General features: G+C 62.4%; 3 protein-coding genes and 1 long non-coding RNA gene across 18 annotated transcripts; 3 read left to right on the top strand and 1 right to left on the bottom strand.

Annotated features, from left to right (window-relative positions):
• Positions 1-333: 333 nt before the first annotated feature.
• On the top strand, positions 334-17,654 carry DPH1 (diphthamide biosynthesis 1). 2 transcript variants are annotated; one of them, XM_030288084.4, is made up of 12 exons: positions 366-585; positions 1,299-1,445; positions 3,644-3,707; positions 10,743-10,864; positions 12,541-12,695; positions 13,314-13,435; positions 14,598-14,666; positions 15,359-15,515; positions 16,391-16,491; positions 16,720-16,798; positions 17,079-17,210; positions 17,516-17,654. In XM_030288084.4, exons 1-12 carry the CDS (start codon positions 459-461, stop codon positions 17,588-17,590), a joined length of 1,350 nt encoding a protein of 449 aa, XP_030143944.4. In that variant the 5' UTR covers positions 366-458; the 3' UTR covers positions 17,591-17,654. The 2 variants fall into 2 exon arrangements, with proteins under 2 accessions (XP_072793352.1, XP_030143944.4); XM_072937251.1 differs by lacking the exons at positions 17,079-17,210; positions 17,516-17,654 and adding an exon at positions 16,922-17,065 and having other exon boundaries at positions 334-585.
• A 248-nt stretch (positions 17,655-17,902) lies between these two features.
• Positions 17,903-18,617, top strand: OVCA2 (OVCA2 serine hydrolase domain containing). Its single transcript, XM_012568704.5, has one exon. It carries the CDS (start codon positions 17,903-17,905, stop codon positions 18,563-18,565), a length of 663 nt encoding a protein of 220 aa, XP_012424158.5. The 3' UTR covers positions 18,566-18,617.
• Positions 18,618-19,143: 526 nt separating this feature from the next.
• Positions 19,144-24,535, bottom strand: LOC115497748 (uncharacterized). 14 transcript variants are annotated; one of them, XR_012058670.1, is made up of 5 exons: positions 24,367-24,485; positions 23,421-23,472; positions 21,979-22,035; positions 21,178-21,870; positions 19,144-21,010 (listed from the first exon to the last, which is right to left on the bottom strand). XR_012058670.1 is itself a non-coding variant. In XM_041720121.2 (4 exons), the coding sequence occupies exons 1-4, from the start codon at positions 24,507-24,509 to the stop codon at positions 21,843-21,845; spliced, it is 252 nt and encodes an 83-aa protein (XP_041576055.1). In that variant the 5' UTR covers positions 24,510-24,535; the 3' UTR covers positions 19,144-21,842. The 14 variants fall into 14 exon arrangements, 6 of the variants coding, with proteins under 6 accessions (XP_041576055.1, XP_072793360.1, XP_072793359.1 ...); XR_012058671.1 differs by having other exon boundaries at positions 19,144-20,180; XR_012058673.1 differs by having other exon boundaries at positions 19,144-19,313.
• Positions 22,626-24,112, top strand: LOC140685287 (uncharacterized). Its single transcript, XR_012058677.1, has 2 exons — positions 22,626-22,829; positions 23,742-24,112. It is a non-coding gene; the product is annotated as an uncharacterized lncRNA (long non-coding RNA).
• Positions 24,536-25,425: the final 890 nt, after the last annotated feature.

The following is a 25,425-nucleotide window of genomic DNA, read 5'->3' as shown; positions in this document are numbered from 1 at the left end:
CTCTTGCCTCCTTCCCTCTGTCCCACCGCGGCTCCCGTTACTCCAACGGCAACGCTGCTGTCCCCACTGCCCCGAGAGGGTCCCGTTATTCCACCGGGAGCGCTGCCGTCCTTACTGCCCCGTCGGGATCCCCGCTGTCTCCAGGGGGTCCCCATTCCCCTCCGGTCCCTCTTGCCCCATACTTTGCCGGGGCGTGGCGGGGGGGACACCACGACAACGCTCCCGGTGCCCCCGCCCCATCCCTGTATTAACGTTAGCACCGTTAACCCCGAAACCGTCAGCACCACGAGGGATGCGCCCGGGACCACATCCCCGACGTGCAGGGCGGACAGCCCCGCCATGGCAGCGCTTGTCACATGGCACCGCTCTCCCGTGTCCCGCCGGCACCGTGTCGGGAGCGCTCGGTCCCCGCCGCACCGCCCGTCCCGTCGGGGCCCGCCGGTGCGCTCCCGAGCTCGATGTCTCGGCCGGCGGCTGCTCCGGCCTGGCTCGGGGATCGCTTGGCGCTGCCTGGCCGCCCCCACGTGTGCCGTACAATGGCGGCCCCCGTGCGGGCCGGGAGCGCGGCCCCGGTGCCCGCCAGAGGTGGGCTGGGACCGGCGCGGCGCGGGGCTCCCGGGGCCGCTACCGCGCGCTGGTGTGGTTGCCTCGACGGGGGAGTCCGTGCCGGTGGCGGGAGGTGGCTCCGCCATCATCCCGGCCGCCCCCGCCGCCGGCCCGGCCCAGCTGGCCCTTTGTCGGTTGTCCCGTGGGCCGTGCGGGGAGGGTTTGGTGGCTCGTGAGCGCCGGTGTTGGGCTGGAAATAGTGAATAATCCCCCTGCTGTCACTCCCCCGCTGCACTCTGGCATCGCCGAGATGTAGGGGGGCGGCTGCTGTCGGGGGGCGGCTTCGGGATGAGGCTCCCGGGGATGGATCAGCGGCGCCGGGTGTTTTTTTCCCGCTGGGATAACGGGATCCCCTTGCTGGGGAAACGGGGGGGCATTAGGGTGTCACCGGGGTGCTGGCCGGTGAGCCCTGAGGGGCTGTGCGTGCTGTCCCCTCGCTGTGGGGACAGCCAGCTGCGCTCACATCCTTACTGCGGTGCTTTCTGGGCTAAAAAACCCCTTTTTGTTCCCCCGATCTGCCCCCAGTGTGAAGGGCAGGACCCCACCTCTTTCCCCCCCTTTCCTGAGGAGTTTAGCACCAAGGGTTGTCATGAGGACAGCAAGGCTGTGGTGGCCCGTGGCGTGCGGGCTGCCCTGTCCTCCCCTCCGTTCCCCTCTGACGGCTCCTTTCGGTCCCCCCGGTTTGTCCCCAGCCCGAGCGCGGCAGGTGGCCCAGCAGATCCCCGAGGACATCCTGGGCAACGCGGAGCTGCGGGAGGCGGCGGAGGCCCTGCCCCCCAACTACAACTTCGAGATCCCCAAGACCATCTGGCGCATCCGGCAGGCTCAGGCCAGGAAGGGTGAGCGCTGCCCCGGGGCGGGAGCGGTTTTGGGGCTGCTTTGTGCTGCTGAGCCCCCTCGGTTGGACCCCCGCGGGGCTGAGCTGCTGCTGTGCCCCCGCTGTGTTTAGGCTGTGTTTTGGCGAGCTCTGCTCCTCTCGAGGTGGGTTAATAGATCTGTATCTCTGGATTATAATCACATCGGACAGGACAGGTTGAGCTGTGTGGACTTGTCAGCCTGGAGATGTGTCTGGGATGCTGGCCAGGTCCCTGCTGTGCTCCTCTTGCCTCTCTCCTCTCTCCCTGCACTTTCCTGACACTGCTGGGGCAGTGGGGAAGGGGGAGCCCCACAACACCGGGCACCGGGTGGGGCTGGCAGGGAGCTGCTCTCTGCTCTGAACCTTCCTCAGAGGGTTTTGTAGCCCCAGAGGAGCAGAGGATGATTGTGGAGGCTTCAGGAGCGGTGCCAGGGCTTTCCCTGCACAGGCTGTGCATCCCACGGAGCAATGTGTGATCAGCCACGGGCAGCAGGGCTCGGAGCCTCCCCCTCCATCCCCGGGTGTCACCAGCATCCCCACCCCGATTTAACGTGCAGACAGGGGCTGCTGGCGGGTTTGAAATGCTCTGTATCCATCTGGGAATGTCTCTGCCTGCTGCCACCGAGCTGGCAGGGCTGGCAGGCGTCACGGGCATGTTCTGGAAGCTGAGCTGCTGCCGGCTGCGATGCCGAAGGGCCGCAGGGTGTGGGGCTGGGGCTGTCCGGCCCTTTTGGGGTGGGAGTCAGGGCTGGGCGTGTCCCAGCCGTGCTGCTCTGGCTTTCCTCGCTGTGTTTTGCTGCTTGGCACCTCCTAATTAAATGTAAATATGCGGCTGGGATTTAGGCTCCCGAGCTGGGAGCGGAGCCCATCAGCCAGCCAGCCGTGCTGGGATTTAAAAATCCGCGTGTGCAGAGACCAGCCAGGGGCTCGTTGCTGAGGGAACGCCGGCTCCCACAGGGCTGCAGCCAGCCCTGCCTGTGTGCTGCCTGCTCTGGGGTTTGGGGGGGCTGGGGAGCACCCCCTTTCCCCATTGTGCTGGGACAATGGTGGAGAGTGACCCAGCTGCCTCCTGCCAACCCGCTGTTGGCAGATCTGGGCTGGAGGGCAGCCCCAAATGGGCCAAAATAGCCTCCAATGGGCTGGGGGATGCTGGCATATGGAGCCCCCATCCCTGCCAGGTCAGGCAGGGGCTGGCAGAGCGTGTGCAGCTTTCCTTGGGCCCTGCAGGCTGGAACAGGGTGGGATCAGCCTAATTTGAGCCAGGCCTTTACACAGCTCCACACTGGCCAGCGGGTTGGGCTGGGAAGCGTGGGGATTTTGTTGGAGGGGAATCTGGAGAGTGTGTTTGGATAGATAGCATGGAAGCTTGGATATCTTAGTGGGATTGGGAGGTGAAACAACAACAGGATTAATGGGGCCTCCTCCATTTACCTCCTCCATCATGGTCCCTGCTCCTCCCCACTACCTCGTGGGGGCTCCCAGGCACTGGGCAGTTCACTGGCCTTTGGAGGAAGAGGGATTATTCTGATTGTTCTGTGAGGAGGGAGCAAATGAGGAAACATAATTTGTTGTTGAATAAATTCCTGCAAGGCACAATGCTGCGGCTGTTGCTGGCCACCCTCCTGAAATGGAGAGAGGAGCTGTGAGGGAGGTGTGGAGAAGGGCAGTGAGGATGATCAAAGGTTTGGAGCAGCTTCTGTATAAGGAGAGATTAAATAGGTTTAGATCCTTTAGCTGGAAAAGAGGTGAACGAAAGGGGATATGATAGGGATGTAGAATTGTGAATGATGTGGAGAGGCTGAACAGGGGATGATTATTCACTCTTTCTTGTACCAGGAGAACCAGGGGCATGTGTTTACATTATTAGGAGCAGGTTTAAAACAAACAGAAGAAAGTTCCTTTTGCCGTGCAGCACATAATTAAAATCTGGAAGTCATTAGTGTGGGAAGTGGGAGAGGCCAGCAGTGTCAGTGGGTTCAGAGAGGGATGAGGTGTGTGCACAGGCAGAGTGGATACAGCCCAAGGCAGGACAGTCTGCACCCCAGCTGCCAGAGCCACCCAGATTTTTGACCAACACCTGCCAGGTTTGGGCAGGGTGGTTTGTGCTGCACTTTGAGCTGGTCCCCACTTCAAGACATCCCTTCCAGCCCCTCCTAACCCCGTGGCTGTTTCTCTTCCCAGTGGCCCTGCAGATGCCAGAAGGGCTCCTCATGTTTGCCTGCACCATCGCCGACATCATTGAGCGGTAAGAGCACGGCTTTTCCCTGCAGGGCAAGGGGATGGGGGCTGGCAAGGGGATGGGGGCTGGCAAGGGGATGGGGGCTGGCAAGGGGATGGGGGCTGCTGCTGGGGATGGTTTGGCCACCAGGCAGGTGCAGACCCAGGGCTTTGGCTGAGGACGTGCTGTGGCTGGGGCCACAACCTGGCTGGGCACAGCTGGGCAGCCCTGCAGCAGGTCACAGGGACCTGGGGACTCACTGCTGGGTTCTCCTCTCCTCTCTGCTGTGCGGCAAGGACCCAGCCTCCTCCCCCTGGCCTTGTCCTGCCCTGCACGGAGATGTGCAGGGGCAGCCTCGCTGCAGCTGGGAGGCTTTGAGGCTGCAGTGATGGCACAGAAAGGGTCGCTCCTGCTGGGTGACCCCTTCACCACGCCTTCTCTCTTTGATTTTTCTGTGCCTGCTTGAGAGGCGAGGCTGAGGCACTGGAGAGGAGCTGGGCTGTGCAGTGACAGTGACAGTGGACAGTGCAGGCACCTTGCAGAAACTGGCCGTGATCTCTTCCTCCCCACCCACCGCAGCCCCTCTCTGTTTTAGCACAATGAATTAGTGCTAATAGCACTTGGTGCCTCTCTGCCACCGGGTCGTGGCACTCATTAGCAGCTGCCTGGGCGAGGGCAGCCTCCCCACTGCAGCTGCTGTGCCGGGTGGGAAGGCAGCCGTGCCCTCGGGCTTTGTCCCCGCTCTGCCTTCGTCTCCCCTGGGTGGGGACAGGGAATGGGTGCGAGTGTGGGCAGCTCTGCGTGGGTTTGTCCCTTTAAGTGGAGCTGCCTCCTCTCCAGCTTTGGCACCCAGCCGCTTTCATGTCTCCGACTTCAAAGGCAGCGGATTAAGGGGCTCTTTTATCTGAATGAAACCTTAAGCCCCGCTTCCTGGTGGATGGTGGATTCCAGGGTGCTGCTGGATTCTGGGGTGCTGGCATCCTTGCTGGGCTGGTGAGGGGTGCTGGTGGGAGATGGGTGCTGTGTGGGTGGAGGTGCCCAGCCAAGGGAAGGGATGTGGGGGCACTGATGGGATGATGTTTGGACGTGGGTTTGCTTCAAGGCTGAGCAGAAGGGCTGTGTCCTTCCCTCCGTGCAGCACCCAGAGACACCTCACTGCCACTCCCTTACTGGGAGCACTGGGTGCCATCCGTGACCCTGGCTGGGGATGTGGCTGTGCTGGGTACCAGCACTGCCAGCTGGAGGATTGTGGCTGTGGGCAGGAGCGAGCCCAGCCCCGTGTCCACTCTCTGGGGACACACTGGGGACCCAGTTACGCTGCTGGAGGTGAGGTGTGAATCGGCAGGTGGCCTCGTTAGTTCCTGCCTCTTCCTGCTATTAATATTCATTGCCAGCATTAGTGTGGAATGGAAGCTCGGCCGCCCGCTCCTGCTGGCCCTCCTCACCCAGTGCTGGGGCCGGATGAGCCTCTGACGTGACAGGAATCGCTGCAGCTGTGTGCTCTGGCTGCCATCACCAGGCTGGGGACGGCGGCTTGGGGGTACCATCAGCCCTGGGCTGGTGTCCCTCCTGGTGACAGAGAGGATGTGAGGGCTGAGCGTGACAGGAATATCTGTGTGCCCACTGGGGGCATTGCTCAGGGAGCAGCCCCTTTCCCCAGCCCATCCCCACAGCCTCCTGCCCTGTTCTTACTGGTGGGAGTTTGGGGAGTGAGTTTTCCCTGCCCTGCATTCTCTGCTGCTGGCTGCAGAGCCATGCCCGGGGCTGGTGCCCCTGGGGTGACAGTGCCCACCCCTGTGTGTTTGGGTTGAACTGGAGCCGTGTCAGCTGCCACTCAGACTGAATATTTATCCCTTGTGCTGGAGCTGCCTTTTAATAGAATATTTCTGCCGTGGCCTGGTGGTGCTGGGGAGAGCCAAGAGCGGGGATGTGGCTCACTCCCCCACATCACAGGCGGCTCGAGGAGGGACACGGTGCTCGATGTGCGTCTGTCTGTCCCCATGCAGTGGGATGGCAGTGTCACCACGTCCCTCGCAGCCATGTGGGAGTGAGGAGAGGAGGGGGCAGCCGGATGGGGCATGTCTGAGCTTCCCAGCATTGCCCTGGCGCTGGCCGAGCCCCGAGGGGCTGCGGGGATGAAGATGTAGCCGGTGGGGTTCTCAGCCCGCAGCCTTTGAAATCGAGAGCACGCTCGGAGCATTGACCGGTGTGAGGCCAGTTAATTACCGCTAATAGGTTTGTCATTGTCAAAGCTGTGCCCGGCTGCGGTGGTGGGGGGGCGTCGGGGCCGGGGTCTGCGCGCTCTGCCGGCGCCACATCACGACACTCCCTCGGCACCTTCCAAATTGGCTCCATTTGTCACGGCTGATGTAATTCGGCGGAAAGGAGCTCGTGCTGGGGGGCGGCAGCGTGGAGAGCAGCGTGGGGGGAGCTCGGACCACAGCTCGGGGAGGGGCAGCCCCCCAGCCCACCCGCTGTCATGCCGGCGAGGTGGCAGTCCTGTCCCCTTGTGCCACCAGTTTGCAGACCCCTGCTCCCCTCCCTGCTCCCCTCCCTGCTCCCCTCCCTGCCGGGGCTGGAGCAGGCGGATCAGCTGGGCTCTCAGCTGGGCTTTTGATTCCGTGTTAATAAAGTCGGCTGTCAGGCTTCGCAGCTGCTAATCCCTCTGTCTTCCTGTGCCACGCCGGGGTGAGAAGCTCCTGCTAATCAGCTGAGGCTTGGTGGCAGGGATGGGCAATGGTAGGGGGGCCCAAGGGTGTCCTGATGCCTGCAGAGGCTGTCCTGTCACAGTTTTAAACACCTCCCAACTCCCAGTGGCTTTTGAAGATCCATGCCAGGCGGTGCTGGAGGTGCACAAACCATCCTAGCCTCATCCTGGTGACTCAGGAGCATACAGAGACTTTTTGGAGTGACAGCAGGTCCTGGTTGAGAAATAAAAAGGTAAACATCTGTGTGCACAGCCCAACAGCTGTGGCAGAGCTTGAGATGCCCCACTATGGCCAGGACAAAACAGGCCCTGATGGATGGTGTGCCCCACAGTCCCTGTGCCATGGCTGGTGTGCCCAGCAGCTTCCCAGTGCCAGCAGGTGCCAGGTCCCTTGGCCAGGCAGGTCTGCCATGTGGCACTGAGCAGTGTGGGACTGAACGCTGTGATGAAGCTGGCAGCATCACCAGGAGGTCCCAAAAGGCCACCCTGGGACAGTAACAGAGATCAGGATTGGCCTCAGCTGCACGGTGCTGTGGCTTTGCTGGCCAGCGCTGCCTTCCCTTCTCCCCTCGTCCTTTTCAGCACAACCTGGAGGCTCTGGCAGCGGGTGCACACTGTGTAGGGGAATTTAATCACTGTCATTAACCACACAACAGCATCATTAGGAGGAATGAAGTTCTCACTTCATTGGAGATGTTCAAAACCTTCTACCCGGGTGGTGGCTGCGCCAGGGGTGGGGATTGGGCCGGGGGGAATGTGTGGGGTCTATAGGGCTGTCACCTCCCAGGGCTGGGATGTGCCAGCACAGGTGTGGTGCCCGCCACCAGTGCCCCATGCCACCTCCTTGTATCCCACAGAGGGGACACAGGATGGTCATGGTGCCTTTACAACTAATGTGCCCTGAGCTTTGGTTTGCCTTATTTTGGGTTTTTTTCACTGCTAAGCTGGGGTGCCCTGGGACATGCCCCTTGTGAGGTGGTGTTTGCCCTGCCACTTAAAGTGAGGACAGAGTGGGAAGTCCCCCCAGCTGGAGATGGTTCCTCCTGGGGGGCTGTGGGGAGACCCACCTCTCCTCGTTGTGCCCCACTTGCAGAAGCTCTGTGGGGCTCCATCACTGCCCAGCTGCAGCCAGGCTCTTCCAGCACCAATTGCAATAAAATCACAAACTCATTATTTTAATTACGTGCAGCCTTCCTGTGCTAATGAAGTTGGGAGTCTGGTAATGGGGCTTGGTGATGGGCTTCTCCGCTAATTAAGTGCACTGTTCTCAGGCAGGGCTGGGCTCAGCCCCCACAGCCCAGGACAGCAGCACCCACGGGTCTCCTGGGACACGCTGGGCTTGGGCACAGAGCAGGCAGTGGGGGTGGAGTTTGTGGGGTGATTATGGGGTGGCTGTGGGGTATTTGAAGGGCCAAACGCAGGTGAGGCAGGTGGCTGTGAGGCGAGGGGCAGTCTGTACCATGTCCCTGTTCCCAGAACAACACGCAGGCACCCTGGCATCCCAGTGCCAGCTCCATCCTCCCGTAGCACAGGGGTGCCAGCACTGGCCACTCTCAGCCCAGTGCCCTCAATCCCCTCCCCACCAAGGGCTGCTGGACACACAGGGGCTGAGGACTCGTCCCTGCTGGGGAGAGCAGCTCTGCCTCGTGGCTTGAGGACCAGCACTGTATCATTCACAGGCTGCCAAGGGACCTTGCGCTCCTGCCAGCAGCAAATGCTCTCATTCATTTTTCGAGGGGCTGGGATAAATCAGGGCTGCTCCAGCCAAGTGCCTGTGCTCAGGTGACAGGGGCTGGCTACCCCATGCTTGGAGACATGCAGGCTCCATGTGCATGTCTCTCACCCAGCGTTTCCAGCCCCAGAACTTGTCCCTGGATTGCTGCTGCTCCATCCTGCACTGGGGAGCAGGGCTAGGAGGGCCTGGGGGTCCCAGCTGGGGTCGGGACCGGGACCTGGCCTGCCCTGGAGCACATCCTGCCAGTGCTGAGCATGGCGCTTTATAAATGGGGTTTTGGGAGCCATCTGTTTAAAGGAGCAGATAATGAATTAGGGGGAGATGAGAAAAATGCTAAGGCCAGGCGGTTTTTCAGAATGAGCCGGGGTTTGCGGGATGTAAAAGATGAATAACCTCCCCACGTGTTCAATATTCATGAGCTCCCAGCTGTAATGAGCGTCTCGGCGCTGGGTGGGGACATCCCTGTCACCACTGCCAGCACGCTGCTGGGACCTATCTGTGGCTGTGACAACTTCCAGGGACACAAAACACTGACAAGGATGCTGCCGTGGCAGCCCCTTGCCCACGTCCTGGTGTCCTGATCCGGGCTGGTTGGCGAGCAGCTCCCCAGCCTGCACTGGAGGCAGGTGGCTGCTAATTGACATTTCCTTCCTCTGTAGTTTGATGAAAGACTCTGGCGACACTCAACTGATTAAAACATCAAGGGGAGGCCCTGGCTCCTGCCTTTGATTTGTCTCGGGAGATGATTACGGCTCTGCTGGATTGTCCAGCCCAGCTGGAGCGGGTGATCCTGGTGAGTGCCATCCTGGAGCCCCTCCTGCAGCAGCACCAGGCTCCTGGCCTTGCCAACACCCTTGGGTTCCCTCCTCACCAGGCACCATCCTGTGGCCTCTTTGCTCACCTGTGACTCGGCTCCCTGCAGCCAGAGGAGGAATCTTGCCCATGGCCAGTGCAGGGCTCAGCCTCATCTCTCCCTGCCCAGCTGCAGCCCCACACATCGGGCAGGGCCACGGGCACCTCTGCCCTCCTCCTTCCACCGTTGCTATTTCACTTTCTTGCTCTTCACCCCCAGGGACTTTCTCTGGGGTTTGGGCCAATTTGCATACATTTTAATCTATAAAAAATTAAGCGGCGCTGGCTGCCGCTCTGAGTCAGACCTCCCCATCCTGAATCTTAAGGAGCTGAATAATTTTCCACTTTTGCTGAGATGTGTGGAGTCTGATTCATGTTCATCTCATCACCTCTCATTAGAGGAGGGGGCTGGGGGCTCAGAAGGGTGGGAAGAACCTTCTCGAACCTTCACTGGCAGCCCCCAGCCCCACGGCGTGGCCACGTGGGCAGTGGAGGAGCCATCCTCCCATCCAGGCCACGCTGGCCTTGAGGAATCGTGGGGTTTGGGTGCTGGCAGGATCCTGCCCATCTTCCCAGCTGCATCCCCAACCCTCATGGAGTGGGAGCAGCACAGGCCGGACTCAGAGGTGAGGATGGCTCTGCCCCCTCCTCAGGGATGCTCCAGCCTTGCTGCTCCTCTGTCCCCATCCCTGGGCGCTGATGGATGGGCCGGAGCTGTTAATATTCAGCACGCTCCGCCATTTCTCCACCTTCTGCCATCTGCCCAGCTCTGCCCACCATTTCTATTCTTGCCGCCGACGTAACGCTCCCTGCCTGGCGCTTGGGGGGAGCGCGGGACCCTGGCCCCCAGCCAGCGATGGGTGCTGCAGGGGGTGACGCCGTGCCAGTGTCCCCTCCTTCCCTGGTGCCCTGTGCCAGCAGCAGGGGGGACCCCGCTGGCACCGAGCTACAGCAGGCCTCGATTAAATAAGGAATTAGCATCTGGTTTAAGCAGCCCCTCCAGGCTCGGGGCTTTGTTATCGTGATACCTGCTCTCGTCCTGCTGCGGCAGCTCCCCGGGAAGGTAGCCAAGCTAATAATCCCCCAAAATGGTGCCATAAATACCCACCAAGGTGGTGCCTCTGAATCATGCCAGAGCCCTGGCTTTGCTGCTTGGTGCTGGTGTGTGCCCCTTCACCCACAGGCTGGCAGGTGCCAGGTGGGTTTGGCCTGGAGCACTGGGGGTAGGGGACAGCACCAGTGGTGATTTTGTGCTTTTCCTTGCCAAGTGCCACTTAAACACCAGCTCTTCTGGAGGTCATCCATCTTGGCCAAACTGGCATCCAGGGCTGACACAGTCAGGTGCAGAATGGATTCACTGGCTCACGGAGTGCCCAGCCATGGGGTGATGCCAGGGATGCCAGGACAGCTGTTCTGCCCATCCTGGTGGCTCCAGTCCCCAAGGCTGGCTGGTGGAAGCGGTGGCACCACGCCGTGCCGGGTCTCCCTCTGCCGCTCTCCCCGCTGCAGCATTAGGAATCTGGCAGCGTATTGTTTGATGAGTGGATAATCTGCTGAATTGCAAACAGCTTTACCCAATTGAAGAGGCGGATTACCGCTCTCCAGCTTAATCATGTTGACATCTCGGAGAGTAGCCAGTGCTTGTCCTCTCCGGCGCGTGGCTCGGTGGCAGCACGGGGTACCCCATCGTGACGTGCCACGGGGCTGGGGGGCAGAGCCTGGGCTGTGGTGGCACGGCCGTGACCCTGAGTGCTGTGCCTTCCCGCAGATTCACGGATGCAGAGGCAGTGGTGATGGGTGACGTGACCTACGGCGCCTGCTGCGTGGATGACTACACGGCCCGGGCCCTGGGCGCTGACTTCCTGGTGCACTATGGACACAGTTGCCTAAGTAGGTGCCACCAAATCCCGGGGTGCTGCTGGGGTGTGGCACTGTGGAGGCTGCCACCGTGCCACGCTGAGAGCTCCACACCCCTCTCGGCACCAGCTTGGAGATAGAGTGCCAAAGCTAATCCCTTCTGTTCTCCAGCTTCACTGCTGGCTTTGGATGGGGCCAGGCTGGCTGGGTGGTTGCTCACGGGCAGAATTTTGGGTGCAGCAGGGCGTGCTCATCCTGCTCGGCTGCTGCAGCAGCGCACTGATGCAGCCCTGTCCCCAAGAGCAGAGCAGCAAGGCCATGTCTTGGCAGGACCCCACTGGCCCAGGGGATGGGGCTGCTCTTGGTCCCCACGTGGCCTCTGTGGAGCGATGACAAAGGGAATGATGGCAGAGGAGAGCAAGGGCCTGGGGGTCCCACTTGCCCCGGGGCAGGAAAGGCGGCTTTGCGGGTACAGTGCGGGCTGGGCAGGGAAGGGAGGAGGAGGAGGCTGTGTGCTCCCCAGGCGGACAGTACTCTGGATCCTGTTGCCATGGAAACTGCGCTGCTGTCCCAGATGCTGCTAACTTTGAAGTCCACCCAGGATGGAATCAGCCCAAAAATAACAATAAGACGCTCTGGGTTTTAAGGTGGATCTGCAGAATTGCCATAGTGAGCAGGAGGTGTGTGCATCCCTGCTGCTGCCACGCTCCCAGCACCTGGCAGTCCTCCTGGACGTTTATGGGGCCCTATAAACAGGTTTGAAGAATTGCATCAGGCTCTGTGTGAAATACTGACTCCCCAGTTGAGAACTCTGTCCTGAAAGCCACGTCGGTGTGAGCGTTCCTGCTGATAAATATGTGTGCTAGGTGCTTTGTTACGGAAGGAGGGTTATGGGCACCACTGGAACAGGGAGGATAAAACTCCTGGTTTGTAGCCTGCTGCTCATGAATGAACAGCAGGAAGGTGAGGAAGGGGCCGTATCCATTAGGCTGCTCTGGGGAATGGGAGTCACATCAGCTGGAGCTGCTCCCTGCAGGGACAGGCAGGCACTGCCAGGCTGACTGTCACCAGACCAGCTGCCATCTGCTGCCTGTGGCCTTGTTGCCCTTGCCTGCTGTGGAGTGGGTGAGTCACTGGGCAGAGTTGGATGGGTCACAGGGCACCCTGGGTTACCCACGGGCTGCTGTGAGCATGCTGGGCTCCTTTTAATCTGCCCAGGTTGGTTCTGTCACCAGGGTGGTCAGTGGTGAAGCACACAATGCTTCCTGCTCCCTCCCAGCCCCACGTGCCCTGCAGGAGGGAGTAATTTGCACTTAATTGTGATCAGGCAAAGAGCACCAAAATGGGAAGTGAACGTGGAGCTGTGGATCGATGTGGACTCTGTGTACTTTAATTATTCACTTAATCGTGGTGACAAAGGCTTCTTAGCACCCGGGGTAATTAGATTTGTGTTCATTGATTCCCCAGGCTGCCATTATCTGGAGAGAAACTGAGCGGGTGCTCTCTGTGGCTCCCTTCTGCACCCCCTGCCCTGGGAGCCAGCACAGGCAGAGGGGTGGCACAGCCCATCCTGCCTATGCCAGGGCAGTTTGGGGCACAGGGAGCCTCACCAACGTGCTTTATCCCCCAGCTGCAGGCAGCAACAACCCAGGGCTCACTGGAGCCCCGGGTGTACCCCACACTCAGACCCTGTCTCTTCCTGTCACCAGTTCCCATCGACTCCACCCAGGGGCTGAAGATGCTCTATGTGTTTGTGGACATAAAGATCGATGCATCCCATTTTCTTGAGACCATTCGCTTCAACTTTGCAGCAGGCACCTCCCTGGCCCTGGTCAGCACCATCCAGTTTGTCTCCACAGTGCAGGTGAGATGGAAATCCCTGGCTTTTGTCTCCCCCTGAGTTCTCCTCTGGCTCAGCCCTTCCCGGTCCCAGCGCCGTTGTGGGAGCGGCTGCCCCAGGGTGCTGATGGAGCTGGTTCCTCTCTGACAGTCACTGCAATAATGTGGCGCTGCCATAATGTTGATCAAGTACTTTATAATAACTCTGATCAATGTTTCATGGCGGCACCCCTCCCCAGCTCCCCCGGGAGCTGCTCTGGAAATGTCAGGGCAGGCGGTGGAGCACTTGGCATTTTGATGCAGTGCCGGCAGCGGCCGGGGAAGCTCCGGCGGGTCTGTCTGTCTGCCCCTGAACGGCCGGCTGGGCAGGAGGGGGGGAGATGAATGAGCCTCTTGAGCCGTGTCTATCAAAACACGGGGCTATCCAAGCGTTAAGCCTTTTCCCTTGTCTTTTAATTGATACCTTGGCCGAGCCTCGCTGAGCATCCCGGCTGCACGGGGCTGTTCTGGGGCCACCCCGAGCGGGCTGGTTCCCCTCCACTGGGTCACCACAGCTGGGACTGCCAGGGCTGGGGTGTCCCCAAGGGTCCTCAGCCACCCTTTGTGCCATGGCTTATCCCTGCTGACCCCACATCTCCCACAGGCAGTGTCACAGGAGCTGCGCTCCCAGTACAAGGTGTGTGTGCCCCAGTGTAAGCCACTGTCCCCGGGAGAGATCCTGGGCTGTACATCACCCCGGCTCGCTCAGGACACGGATGCCATTGTGTAAGTACTCGGGGTCCTTCAGACCTTCCTGCCTCCCCTGCCTTGTTTTGTGCAATTTTCAGGTGGTGAGGGCTATGCACAGGCTGGGATAGGCCCCCTTCAGCTCCTCACACTGCTTTAAGTGGCGTGTGCTTGTAGCACGGAGGAAATAATTGAGTCGTATATCAGAATAGATAATAGATGGAAGGGCGGGTGGATAATTGGAAAAGACAAATGGCCGGGGCCCAACATCACAGCAACATTAATTTTATTTAAGGACAGCAAATTAGAGGGAGCACTTCGCTTCCTATCACCTAATTATTTTAGGTAATGGAAATGCTTAATGTACTGTGAATACAGTGTGCTGCAGAATAAATAAACACAAGGACCCCACCCTTGGGGGGAGCTGGGGAGCCCAGGTGTGGGTTGGGCCCTGCTGAGCTCCTTCTTGCCCACGCTGCTGGGAGCCAACAGCACCAGTGCCTTTCCAAGCACGGCCATGCAGGGAGCTGGGCTCCAGATTGCTTGGACACAGGGGCAGTGAGAGCTTTGGATTCATCCTGAGCCACTTTCTGTCTCCCCAAGGACATCAGGAGCAGGCAGGGGCAGCCAGGCTGGCACTGCATTGGTGAGAGTGGGTCGTTGCAGCTGGCACAGCAGTGGCAGTGCGGTACCAACCTGCGCAGGTGCACTCGGCCTTACCTGCGTCCTCCCTGCATTATTATTTTCTTCTTTGCACCGTCTCTGGGGCTAACTTTTACAGACAAATTAGCTTTGATCTCCCAAAATGTCATTCTCCAATTAAGGGCAAAATCTAGTCAAGTTTTACGTCTGAATTCATTTTCCAGGCCCTCACTCCATTAGGGCATCTGAATGAAAGGCTTTGAAATGTAATTGCTGACTGGAAATCCGATTAGAAATGGAAGCAGCAGCGTCTAGAACCAGCCATTGAGATGGAGCAGCTCCCAGCCAGCCCGTGCTGGTGTGAGCACCCCTCCTTGCTCTGAGCATGGCTGCCTCTCCAGCCTTGCCATGCCAGGGAGCCCTTCTGTGCCTGCTGCCCCTGGGTCCCAGCACAGGAGCTTGGATTCCTGACATCTCCACTGTGCTGCAGTTTGGAAAGGACTCGTGGATGGGGTGCTGCTGCTTCCCGGTGCCATAGCTCTCCCTTCCCTCTCGGCAGGTATTTGGGCGACGGGCGCTTCCACCTGGAGTCCATCATGATTGCCAACCCAGGGATACCTGCATACAGGTACAGGCACCCACTCCAACCCCATGGTGGGGACCACCCCATCTGTCCCCATGTGCCCCCCAGGGCTGGGCAGGTGAGAGGGGTGAGAGGCCATGGGGTGGGTGAGGAGGTGCTTGGGGGAGATGAACACCAGCCATTTACTCCAGCTGAATATAAACATTTTGACAAGTACCTGTGAAAGCTCGTGGAGGTGCAGCCATTAAAGCCCGGCTGCTGCAGGCAGAGGCCATAAAGCGCGATGATGAGGCCGCTGAAAGCAGATGAAATATCAGGAGTGAAAGGCTGGGCCCATTTGGCAGAATCTGAATTTCCTAGTAGGTCGTTTGTTACAAACGGGAGGCGCACGTCAGGTTTATGGCGCTGGTGAAGCTGCCGAAACCCGAGTGGGATTTGATTAAAATTCTCCTCGTCAAACAAAGCAACAAATCAAAGAATTCTTCATAATTGATGAGCCAGGATGGGGGGGAGCTGAGTGTGAAGCCGAGCACGGAGCCGAGGCTGTGCTGGGTGTTGGGGTGCTGTGGTGGGAGACTTGTACTCTATCCCTGTCCTTGTCCCCTAACGAGCTGGCTGGGTCCTGCACCAGCCAGGAGGACAGATGCTGTGGGATACAATTAGTGCTAATGAGGGACTGGCATCACTGGGAGGAGGGCAGGTGATGGAGCCGGTGTGAGCCTGGCTGTGCTTTGCAGGTACGATCCCTACAGCAAAGTGTTCTCGCAGGAGCACTACAGCCACGAGCGCATGCAGCGTGCCCGGCAGGACGCCATCCGCACCGCCAGCACTGCCCGCTGCTGGGGACTCATCCTGGGCACGCTGGGACGTCAGGGCTCCCCCAGCATCCTACAGGTACCAGCCCCCTCCCCAGTGTCCCCACCGGGCACCAGGCACTGCTGTTGGATGGGGGGAAGGACTGGTGAGCGATGCCACCATCGGCGAGGGTGGATGTGGCACCGCCGGCAACCCTCAGCGGCCACTGGTCCCGGTCTGCGTGGGCAATTAGCAGCAGATGAGGGAGGCTGGACAAGGGCTCATTAAACCCGTTCCTGGGGAGAGCTGGCCAGTCTTGGAGAACCCCCCCGTGCCCAGACAGCTCGGCAATTAATTGGCTGGGTTTGTTTTAATTGGATGAACTTCCGATCGGGTTCAGCATCCCTGCTCAGCTGCCGTGCTGGCGCTTTCTGCACCTCGGCTGGGTGAGGGGAGCAGGACAGCAGAGTTCTGCCCTCTGAGCATGGTGGCCCTGCTCACACCCAGAAATGCTGGGGTAGCCACAGGTGAGCTTTGAGGCAGTGCAGGGACCAGTGGGCAGAGCAGGACAGCAAGGTCCCAGCAGCTCTTCCACAGCAGGTAGGGCTGTCTGGGCAGGGGGCGATTAGTGCCGGCTCTGGAGGACAAGGACATCTCTGGCCCCTCTCCTCCTCCTGAAAGCTCTGGCTGCAGCCAGCCCATGACAGGTGGGTGTCCCAGGGCAGGCAGCCGCTAACGAGAACAGATTGTTGTCATTGAGCAGTAATTACTTCATTAGGCTGCGGCACGTGCTGGGGAGAGCTGGGCACAAGCCTGAGCCATGGCCACAGTCTGGCCTATGACTGCCACTAAGGGGACACGTGGGGCAGAGCTGGGACCCACAGAGGGTCTGATGGCCAGGAAGGGGCTGTGGGCAGAGTTTGGGGGGCTTGCTGGGGGATCCTAACCCTGCCAGGTTCCTCTTTCCCCCACAGCACCTGGAGTCGCGTCTCCGCGCCCTGGGCCGGCTCTACGTGCGGGTGCTGCTGTCTGAGATCTTCCCCAGCAAATTAAAGCTCTTCCCAGAGGTGGATGTGTGAGTGCTGCTCCCCCCTCCAGCCCAGGGTGCCCCATCCCTGTGCAATTCCCGCTGGAAGCTGTCCCTGACACTTCCATCCTGCTGTCACTGTGCAGGGAAGGGGCATGGCTGGCCTTACCAGGGTGGTGCTGGCACAGTGAGGACCTTCTGGGGTTCTGCTGAGAGGCTTCACTGTGCCGTGTTCTTCCCAAAATGCTCATCCCCGTTGTGACATTTCCCTTCCAGGTGGGTGCAGGTAGCCTGTCCCCGGCTCTCCATTGACTGGGGAGAAGCCTTCAGCAAGCCACTGCTGACACCCTATGAGGTGAGCATCCTTCTCTGTTTTGTGGGGACAGTCCTAGATTGGGGTGATGTGCCAGAATAGGCTGGGGATGTCCCTGCACCCAGACAGTGTCCCCTCCTCTCTCCATCTGTGCTCTGTGCACAGTCCAGGCATGCTGTTGGGATATCCAATCTTTTGTGAAAACACTGGGATTCCCGGTGCCTCCAGCTTTGCCCCAGCAGTGCCCTCCTCAGCACACCGAGCTGGATGCTGGGACCTCTGCGGGCACCACTCGGGGACTCATCCCCGCTCCTCTCCGCAGGCTGCGGTGGCTCTCCAGGACATCGAGTGGCAGCAGCCTTATCCCATGGACTTCTATGCCAGCCAGTCCCTGGGGCCGTGGACGGTGAACCACGGTGGCACACAGCCCCCGCGCCGCGGGCAGCCGGCACAGGTGGGCAGCGGGGGGACACCGGGTCCCTCTCGGGAGCACCGGGACGGGCTGAGCGCCCGGTGCCGCGTACCGAAAGCGCCACCCGGTGGTGTCGTTGCCATGGAACAGTACCGGGGACAATGCCAGCCCGGCGCTGGGGAGGGACAAGCTCTCCCCAGCCCGGTCGCGGTGAGCGCCTGCCGGTTCCCGGGGCTCCCCGGGAATGGGGGGGGGTTCCCCCGCGGGGTGCTGTGGGCTGGACACGGACTGACTGATCGCAGCTGCGGCTGCGGCTGGGACATGCCTGACCCTCCCTTTCCCTGCAGGGGAAGCCACCCGCGCCCCCCGCCCCGCCTGAGGGTGGGGAGCAGCCGAGCACCGGGGACCTCGCAGCTCCGTGAGCGTCACCCGCAGCTGCCGCGCTCCGGGACCTGCCATGGGCAGAGCGGGACTACCCTCTACCGGAACGGATGGGCTCGACAGCACCACTGCCCGCCTGAACCGACCCGGGCTGTCCGCGGGGAGTTCCCGTTGCGAGGCCGGACCGCACCGGGGCCGCCCCGTCCTCCCTCCCTCACCACCCTCAGGGACCTCCCGCCGCCAGGGGGCGCGCGCTGCCTCAGCCGAGGCGCTCCGCCCACTCTCGCCTCCCCGGCCAATCAGCGCGCGGCGTTTCGGCGGGAAGGCGGAAGTGGCGCTGCCGCGGCGCGGCCATGGCGGAGGCGCGGCCGCTGCGGCTGCTGGCGCTGCACGGTTACCGGCAGAGCGCCCGCCGCCTCCGCCAGCGCACCGGCGCGCTCCGCAAGGCCCTGCGCGGCCGCGCCGAGCTGGTGGCCATCGACGCGCCGCACCTCTTGCCCGCCGGCGCTGAGGACGACCCCGACGGGGATGACCCCCCCCGCGGCTGGTGGTTCTCCGGGCCCGGCACGTTCGAGGCGGGCGAAGCGGCCGCGGCTCCGGCGGGGCTGGAGGAGTCTCTGTCCGCCGTGGCGGCGGCGCTGGAGGAGCACGGGCCCTTCGACGGGCTGCTGGGCTTCAGCCAGGGCGCGGCGCTGGCCGCTATGGTGTGCGCCCTGCGGGCCCGCGGTGACCCGCGCTTCCCGGTGGCCTTCGCCGTGCTGGTGGCCGCGTTCGCCAGCCGCGCCCCGGCACACGGACACTTCTACCGGGAGCCCATCGCCCTGCCCACGCTGCACGTCGTGGGCGACACCGACGCTGTCATCGCGGCGCCCCTGAGCAGGGAGCTGGCCCGGTGCTTCGTGGAGCCCGTTGTGCTCACGCACCCCGGCGGGCACTTCATCCCCGCGGCTCCGGCGCAGAGGAAAGCCTACCTGGAATTCCTGGAACGCTTCTGCCCAGGAGCTGGGGAGGGTTGAGAATGGGCTCTGTAATAAAAAAGGGCTCTGGTGAGCCACGTGTGGCCATCCATCCTGTGAAGCATCAGTGTTTCCGTGCCTCCAGAGGGACCAGAGAACAGCTCACTGCACATTCTGCTCTTCAGTGTTCACCCAGGCCAGGCTAAATGGTTCTTTGTCTCCCCTTTTTTCAGCTTTGTTGTATACATCAGTATAATATATATAGGTATATCAAGTTATATATAATGTATATAACATGTATGTGGGGGTGTGGCAGTGAGGGGGTTGAGGGCAGGAGGGTGACACTGCTCTGTGTGTAAGGTGCTTTCAGACACTCAAACACCTGCTCAAAAGGAGAGTCCCTCAGTTCAGCCATGGGAAGTCTCTGCAGAGCACAGAGCTCTTGCAGTTTGACACCCCAAAACCTCGTGGTTTTTAATATCTTTTAAGCCAAGCTTCCAGCTGGTCTGGGCCTGGAAAACCCTCTCATCCTTGGCAGTGCCAGGGCTGGCGTTTGTTTCAGGAATGAAATGCCTGCTGGCACGGTGTGCACGTGTTGAATCTTCCCTGCACAAAGTGCCTCCATAAACAAGAAAAGCTTGTTGCTATTTGTGGCTCTGTATTATCCAGAAGCACAGGAAAATCTTTATTGCTGTAATACTTGCAGGTGTCCTGCTCAGCTTCTGCCCAACTCAGCACTGTGCACCAGTCTCAGGAGAGGAGAGCTAGCAGAGCTTCTCTAACCACGCCTTTCCTTGGGGGTGTAGAGCTGGTAAAAGAAGGAAATTGGGTGAAAAAAGTGAGTTTTCCCCCTGCTTGAGCAGCAAGGCAGCACAGTGCCAGCTCTGTGAGAGCCACAGGACCCTGTGCTGCCGGACCCTCCTGTGCTCAGTGAGCTGGGTTAACCCGGGGTACCGTGGGTTAAAGCAGAGCAGCAGGGCTGAGCAGCTCCCAGCTCCATCCCGTTTTCCCCCGCACGCTGGTGATGCTGGCAGGAGGATGTGGCTGTTCCCCTTTCAGCCCAGACCCGCTCTGCTGTCACCCGGGGGGGCTCGGGCAGTGCTGGGTGCCTGCACCCCTTGGTTTCCACATCGGGGACACCACAGGATGGGTTTTTGGGGGCTGCAGCTGTGGCAGGGCGGGGAGACCGGCGGTGACCGGCTGTTGGATTGTCGCCGAGCTCCCGGTGCTTTCCCGGCGCGGGGGAGGCACCGGCCGCCCGCACTGCGGCCCCGCAGCCCCCGGGCACCGGGAGGCACCGCCGGCTCCTGGCGAGAGGGAAGGAAGGGGAAGAAGCCCCGGGTGCGGTGAGTGAGCAGGCAGCACCCTCGGGTGGCTCCAGGAGGGATGGGTGACCCCAGCTGGGGTGCTGCAGTACCTGCTGCTTTCCCTCAAGATGGCTCCTGAAATAAATGAATAAAAAGCGGATAAACGCGACCTTTGTCCGCAGGAGGTGCCCGAGTGAGCAGCGCAGGGAGGTCCTGCTTGCTCCCGGTGCGGTGGGAGGAGGGAAGCGGCTCCGAGGGGTTTGCCGTGGGAATCCTGCCCTCGGGCTGGCCCCTGCCTCTCTCGCAGATCCAGGACTGTTCTTGGGATGCAGCCACAGAACTTGGCTGAACTGCCCGCAGAGGTGAGCCTGGAGATAAGAGTGGCTGATGTCCTCCCACCCGTCACCCGGTGTGGTCCAGGGCAGTTGGTTTTTCCCCCAAAAACAGCGTGGGCCTGTTGCTGTTGCTGAAACAGGGGGTGATGGAGTGAGCCCAGGATCTGGGTGGCAGCTGTGCCACTTTGACCTGGGACAAAAGGGCCCTGGGGACAGTCACTAGTGTTACCAGCAGCACCGGGAGCCCGGGTGTTTTGGCAGGGAGGATGTCACCCCTGTCCCCAGATGTGCCTTTCCATACCCCAGTGCAGCCATTGGAGGCACTTGTGTGACCTCAGGGACAGGGAGGAGCCTCACTGTGGCCCTGCTTGTGAGGAGCCTGCTGTGAGGAGTCCAGGCAGAGCTTTGCTGCCCCTTCCCTGGGTGAGCAGAGCCCCCAGCCCTGTGCCAGGGTCCGGGGAGGGCAGGAGGAGCCCGGCATGATCAGAGACACCACCAGTGCTGCTGCTCCCTGCAAACTCCTGGCTGTTTTCCCACCTCTCCCCACTCCCCTCATCCCTTTCCCCTGTGCCAATGCCACCTCGAGGTCACTGCCAGTGTGTTTCCCAGATGGTTTTACAGCGAGGCTTTCCCCAGACCTGCCAAGGTCCTGCCTCCAAAGTGGCAGGGGCAGGGGACAGCCGGGACCATCCCTGGGCCCCGCTGCTGGAGCAGGACCAAGCCGTAGGGAGCAGCCCCCCCCTTCCCTGCTTCACTCGCAGAAGCTTCCAGTTGTGGCTGAGTCACTCCTGCTGTAGCTCCTTCTCTCTCCTTGTTTTGGATGGAAGTTTTCCATGGAAACCCACGCTGGGCCGGGCTGCAGGCTGGGATAAACACGGCTGAATCACAAAAGGCCGTTTCGCCAAGAGCTGTCAGATGGCAGCAACAGCGTGTGGGGCCAGTGGGCACCTGCCCGGCCTTTGGGGGGGCAACAGCAGCACCTCTTCCTGCAGCCCCCACCAGCTTTGCTGGCTCAGCCCCCCAAGCCCACCTTAAATTCCTACGGTGCCAGGATGCCACTTGGCAAAGCCAGGAGCGGGTGACAGCTTTTGTCTGGAAGTTTTCTGGGGCCACGTGCTTTCCCAGGGATGCACAGGGAAATGCTGTCCAGGAGAGTCCCTTGGGACCTTGGCTGCGGGCGGTGTCCACCCCTGTCCTCAGCTGCCGGGCTCTGCGGGGTCATGGCTTGGAGGTCCCAGGAATGTCCTTCAGAGCGTGCACGGGGACACGTTGCTGAGGTCAGGCAGCGTTTGTGCCGCTCCTGTGCCCCGCCGAGCACCGTTCCACCGTGGAAGAGGCCGTGGTAAGGGCTGTGATCCTCCTTGGCACCGCATTCCTTCCCGGCAGGCCGCGATCTCCGTGCTGAGGAGGAGCACGGGAGCTGGACAGCCTCTGTCCCCTGGCGCTGGCGGCTGGCCCCGGGCCCAGCGGCTTGGAAGCGCCGTTGGAAGACAAGTCCCGGTGTCAGGAATCCAGGATATTTTTAAGGACTCTGGAAGAAAAACTGATTCCAGGGTGTCAGCGGGAAAGACTTGGCCTTCAAAACAACAGTGCAGCTGGAACATTCCCGGGCTGGAGCGTGGGGTCCAAGGGGCCACTCTGCTGCCCATGGGACTTGTCCCCTCACTCAGGGGTACCCTGGAAGGGACGCTGATGTCACCATGGCCTGGACCTCGCTGTGATGCTGTTGACAGGGCATAAATAAGGAAGTGTTTCCCAGGGGATGGAGGGTGGGTTTTGTGGCAGTGGCAATTTTGCAGTGGGGATGTGCTGGACGTAGCTGAGGTTTTACCTGAGTGTTGGTGGGACTGCCCGAAAATCCCCGTCCTGGAGGTGTGAGGTGCTTGGCCTGTCACCAACAGCAGCAATGGGAGAAGCAGGAGTCAAAGGGAACAAGCAAGAGACACGGCAGGGCACAGCAAGGACCTGCTACCTCTGATCCGTCCCACTGTGGCCCTGCTGGTCCCTGGGGACCTGGTGGTGTCCATGCCTGTCTGGATGAGGGCAGAGCTGCCAGCTGCATGACCCCATAGATGGGTGAGGGATCCTAATGGGGCTGCTTTGGAGAGGGAGAGTGTGAGCAGGGGACCCCGCATGACCCTTACTCGGTCTAGGTGGGACACCTGCAGGAGCCCTGTGCTTCAGGCTCCCAAGACTGAAGGTTCTTGTTCAGGGACTCTTACCACTGTCACCCTCACCCACTTGGGCCTCACCCTACATGCCCAGCGTCCCCATGGGATTAGGTACCTCCCTCCCCTCCATAAGGTCTGTATGGTCTCCAGCCCTTCCTTCCAACCCCCTCTCTCCATCTCCAGGGCTGTGAGTCCCCGGTGCCCCCCGGGGGAGCCCTGCCCAGCCAGCACCGGTCGCTGCCGGCTGCTGAAGGCCCGGTGCCCGGTGCCGGGGCAGGCCGGGCCGCTCTGACTTCGCCGCTCAGGAATCTCCTGGCCGCGCCGGGCGGGTTGTGCAACCCGCGACCGCCCCCGGCCGCCCCCGCCCCGGCCCCGCCGGCCGCGCTCAGTCCCCGCCGCGCCGGCCCCGCTCCGCGAACGGCCCGGGGGAACGGGACCCCGGCCGGAGAGCGGACAGATGCGGCGGGAGGGATGGTCCCCGAGGGGCTGCGGGTCCCCGCCGGGAGGGCAGGTGAGGGGCTGCGGGGCGGGGGATCCGAGAAGGGGGGTCCCCATGGTTCCCGCTGCCCGAGGAGGAGCCGCTCGGCGCCCGCCCCCCCGAACAGTAAGAGTTGATGTGCGGTGAGCTGCATCCTGCATGTGAGCTCCTACTGCCCCGGGAGGCGGGCCGCCCCCGACGGGACCCCCGCCGCTCCGCCGCCGCCGCCGCGGGGACCCCCGGGGGTGGGCGAGTGGGGGGAGCCGGTGCTGCCCGCGCTGCGAGTCCGCCTGTCCCGGCGACCATGGCTGTAGACTGTTACCCCCCCAGCGGCACAGTAACAATCTAAAGCCACGGTCGCCCGGGCGGCGTCGGAGTGGGGGGGACCGGGAGGGCGGGATGGGAGGGGGCAGCCGGTGCCTTGGCGACGGCGAGGAGGCGTCCCCGCCACCGCAGCGAGCGCGCCCGACCCCCACCGGCGGCGCTGGGGGGGGGACTCCCGGTGCTTGGGAGCGGGGGGGAGCGTCGGTAGCATCGGCAGCATCGGTAGCATCCGCCCACCCCCCGCCTTCCCCGCCCCCTGCCCTCCCACGCGTGTCCGCCCCGCCGGGAGTCCCCCCCTACCTGGGCTGCAGCGGGAAGGCGGGGGGGGCGTCCGCCGTGGGGGGGTCGGTGTCTGCGGGGGGGGAAAAAGAGAGCGGGGTCAGGCGGGCACCGGGACACCCCCCCATCCCCGCCCCGTCCCGCCCTGCCCCCGCCCCCGGCGGGGCGCATCCCCGACGGCTCAGCACCACGGACAGCGCCCGCCCCCCGGCGCTGCGGCGGGGCCGGGCCCGGTGCGGGCCGCTGCCGGTGCCGCTGCCGGTGCCGGTGCCGGTGGTGCCGGCGGTGGGTCATGCTTCAGTAGCCATGACTGTAGACTGTTACTGTCCTGTCCCTACGCAGCAGTAAGCAGTCTAGAGCCAAGGTGCCGACGCTCTGACTCGGGCTCTCCTCGACGGGGTCTCCGCGCTCTTTAGACGCAGCGGGGTGAAGGCGATGGACCCCCCCCCTCCTCGGGCTGCGGAGCCGGCAGCACCCGGGCTGGGGACGCGGGGCTGCGGGGAACCCGAGGGAGGCGGCGGCGGAGAGCGCCCGGCACGGCGGCACCGCGGCACGGGGGTCCCGTCGGGGGTGGCGGCGGGGACGGGGGGGGACAGCGGTGTCACCGCAGAGCGGGACTCACACGCACGGCCCCGCACACGGCCGCCCCCCCAACCCCCGCGAGGTGCGGGCGGCCGGTCCCGCCGTGCGCCCCCCGGGGCGGCCCCCGCGCACCGCCCCTGCCGGTGCCGCCCCCGCCGGTGCCGCCCCCGCCGGTGCCGCCCCCGCCGCCCGGTCCGCACGTGGGGCTGCGCCAGGCGGCTCCGCACCGCCCCCGCCCGCCGCAGAGCTCCCCCCACCCCCGCCCCGGCCCCCGGTGCCCTCCGCTCCGCCTCACCCCCGCCCCGCCGCCGGCAGGTGCAGCGCCCGGTACCGCGGGGCTCCGCTGCCCCCTCCCGCCCCCGCACCGGGCTCCGTCCCCGCTTACCTGCGGGCCAACCCAGCCGGTGCCTTACCTCCTGCGGGCCCCGCGGCTCCCGGCGGGGCCGGTGCCGGTGGCGGTGCTGCGCTGTCCGCAGCGCGCGGGGCTTTTATAGGATCGGGCTCGTAGTAACGGGGATCTCGGCTCATTCATAGAAAAGCATCAACCTACACAATGACGTGAGCGCTACGTCAGCGAGGAAATTTAGGGAACGGGAAGACGCTACTATTTATATCGGCGCGGGGGGAGGACAGCGGGCCGGAGCCGGGCAGGGGGTCCGGGCTGCAACAGGACCCCGGCCCGCCCCCGACCCCTCCGGAGCCCCCCCTGTTCCCTGGCTGCTCGAGGAGGACAGTGGAGCAGCACCCAGCGCCCCACATCCCTTCTCCACCTGCTGCCAGACCCAGGTGCACCCAGTGAGACACAAACCGGGGGTCCTGTCCCCCTGGGAGTGCGGCGTGGGGCACCCCCTGGCCCAGCCACGAGGGGTCCATCCACGCACCCATCACCCCTGACCACCCCACTGGGTCAGAACGTGGCCCCATCCTGGCACCGTGGCACCACCACGGGGCTGCTGATTTGGGGCTGTCTGAGCTCCCCGTCACGGGAAGGGGTTGCACGGGGGTCCCCAGGCTCGGGCACCAGCCTGGAGGTGCCCCCTGCCCACCTGCATCACTCACCCACAACAATATCCTGAGCAGCACCTCCCACGTGCCCCCTCATAACACCCCATGTCCTTCCAGTGTCACAAGCACCCATGGGTGCCACCCCAATGCGCTGCACGACAATTGGACAGCACAAGTGCTGGTGGGGGGCCAGTTCGGAATACACGGTGTGAACAACCCACCGCAGCACTGTGCTGCCCTCCAGCCTCACAGTGGGGCCTGACCCTCACTCCCAGCAGGGCTGGGTCCCCCAAAACCCATCAGTGCTACAGAAGAAGGTTGTGACTTCACGGGTGAGTTCATTTTGGCCTCGTGCTCCTTCCCAAGTGCCAGCACCTCCCCCGGGATGGGCCTAGAGTCATATCCAGAGGGATTTGGGAGCATCCTATCCCCCTTTTAT

The sequence above is a fragment of the Taeniopygia guttata genome, chromosome 19 (genome assembly GCF_048771995.1).
Source record: "Taeniopygia guttata chromosome 19, bTaeGut7.mat, whole genome shotgun sequence".
NCBI classification, from domain to species: Eukaryota; Metazoa; Chordata; class Aves; order Passeriformes; family Estrildidae; genus Taeniopygia; species Taeniopygia guttata.
The sequence above is the reverse complement of the archived record's forward strand: the minus strand, read 5'-3'. Positions and strand labels throughout refer to the sequence as shown.

Coding starts and splice junctions, on each gene's coding strand:
- LOC115497748 (XM_072937255.1), bottom strand. CDS start 24,513: ATGAATGAGCCGAGATCCCCGTTACTACGAGCCCGATCCTATAAAAGC. Junction 23,473..24,394: donor AGCCGCGGGGCCCGCAGGAG/GTAAGGCACCGG, acceptor CCCCCCCCGCAG/ACACCGACCCCCCCACGGCG. Junction 20,181..23,420: donor GCCTTCCCGCTGCAGCCCAG/GTAGGGGGGGAC, acceptor TCTTATCTCCAG/GCTCACCTCTGCGGGCAGTT.
- OVCA2 (XM_012568704.5), top strand. CDS start 17,903: ATGGCGGAGGCGCGGCCGCTGCGGCTGCTGGCGCTGCACGGTTACCGG.
- DPH1 (XM_030288084.4), top strand. CDS start 459: ATGTCTCGGCCGGCGGCTGCTCCGGCCTGGCTCGGGGATCGCTTGGCG. Junction 15,516..16,390: donor GCTCCCCCAGCATCCTACAG/GTACCAGCCCCC, acceptor TTTCCCCCACAG/CACCTGGAGTCGCGTCTCCG. Junction 17,211..17,515: donor GCCGCGGGCAGCCGGCACAG/GTGGGCAGCGGG, acceptor CTTTCCCTGCAG/GGGAAGCCACCCGCGCCCCC.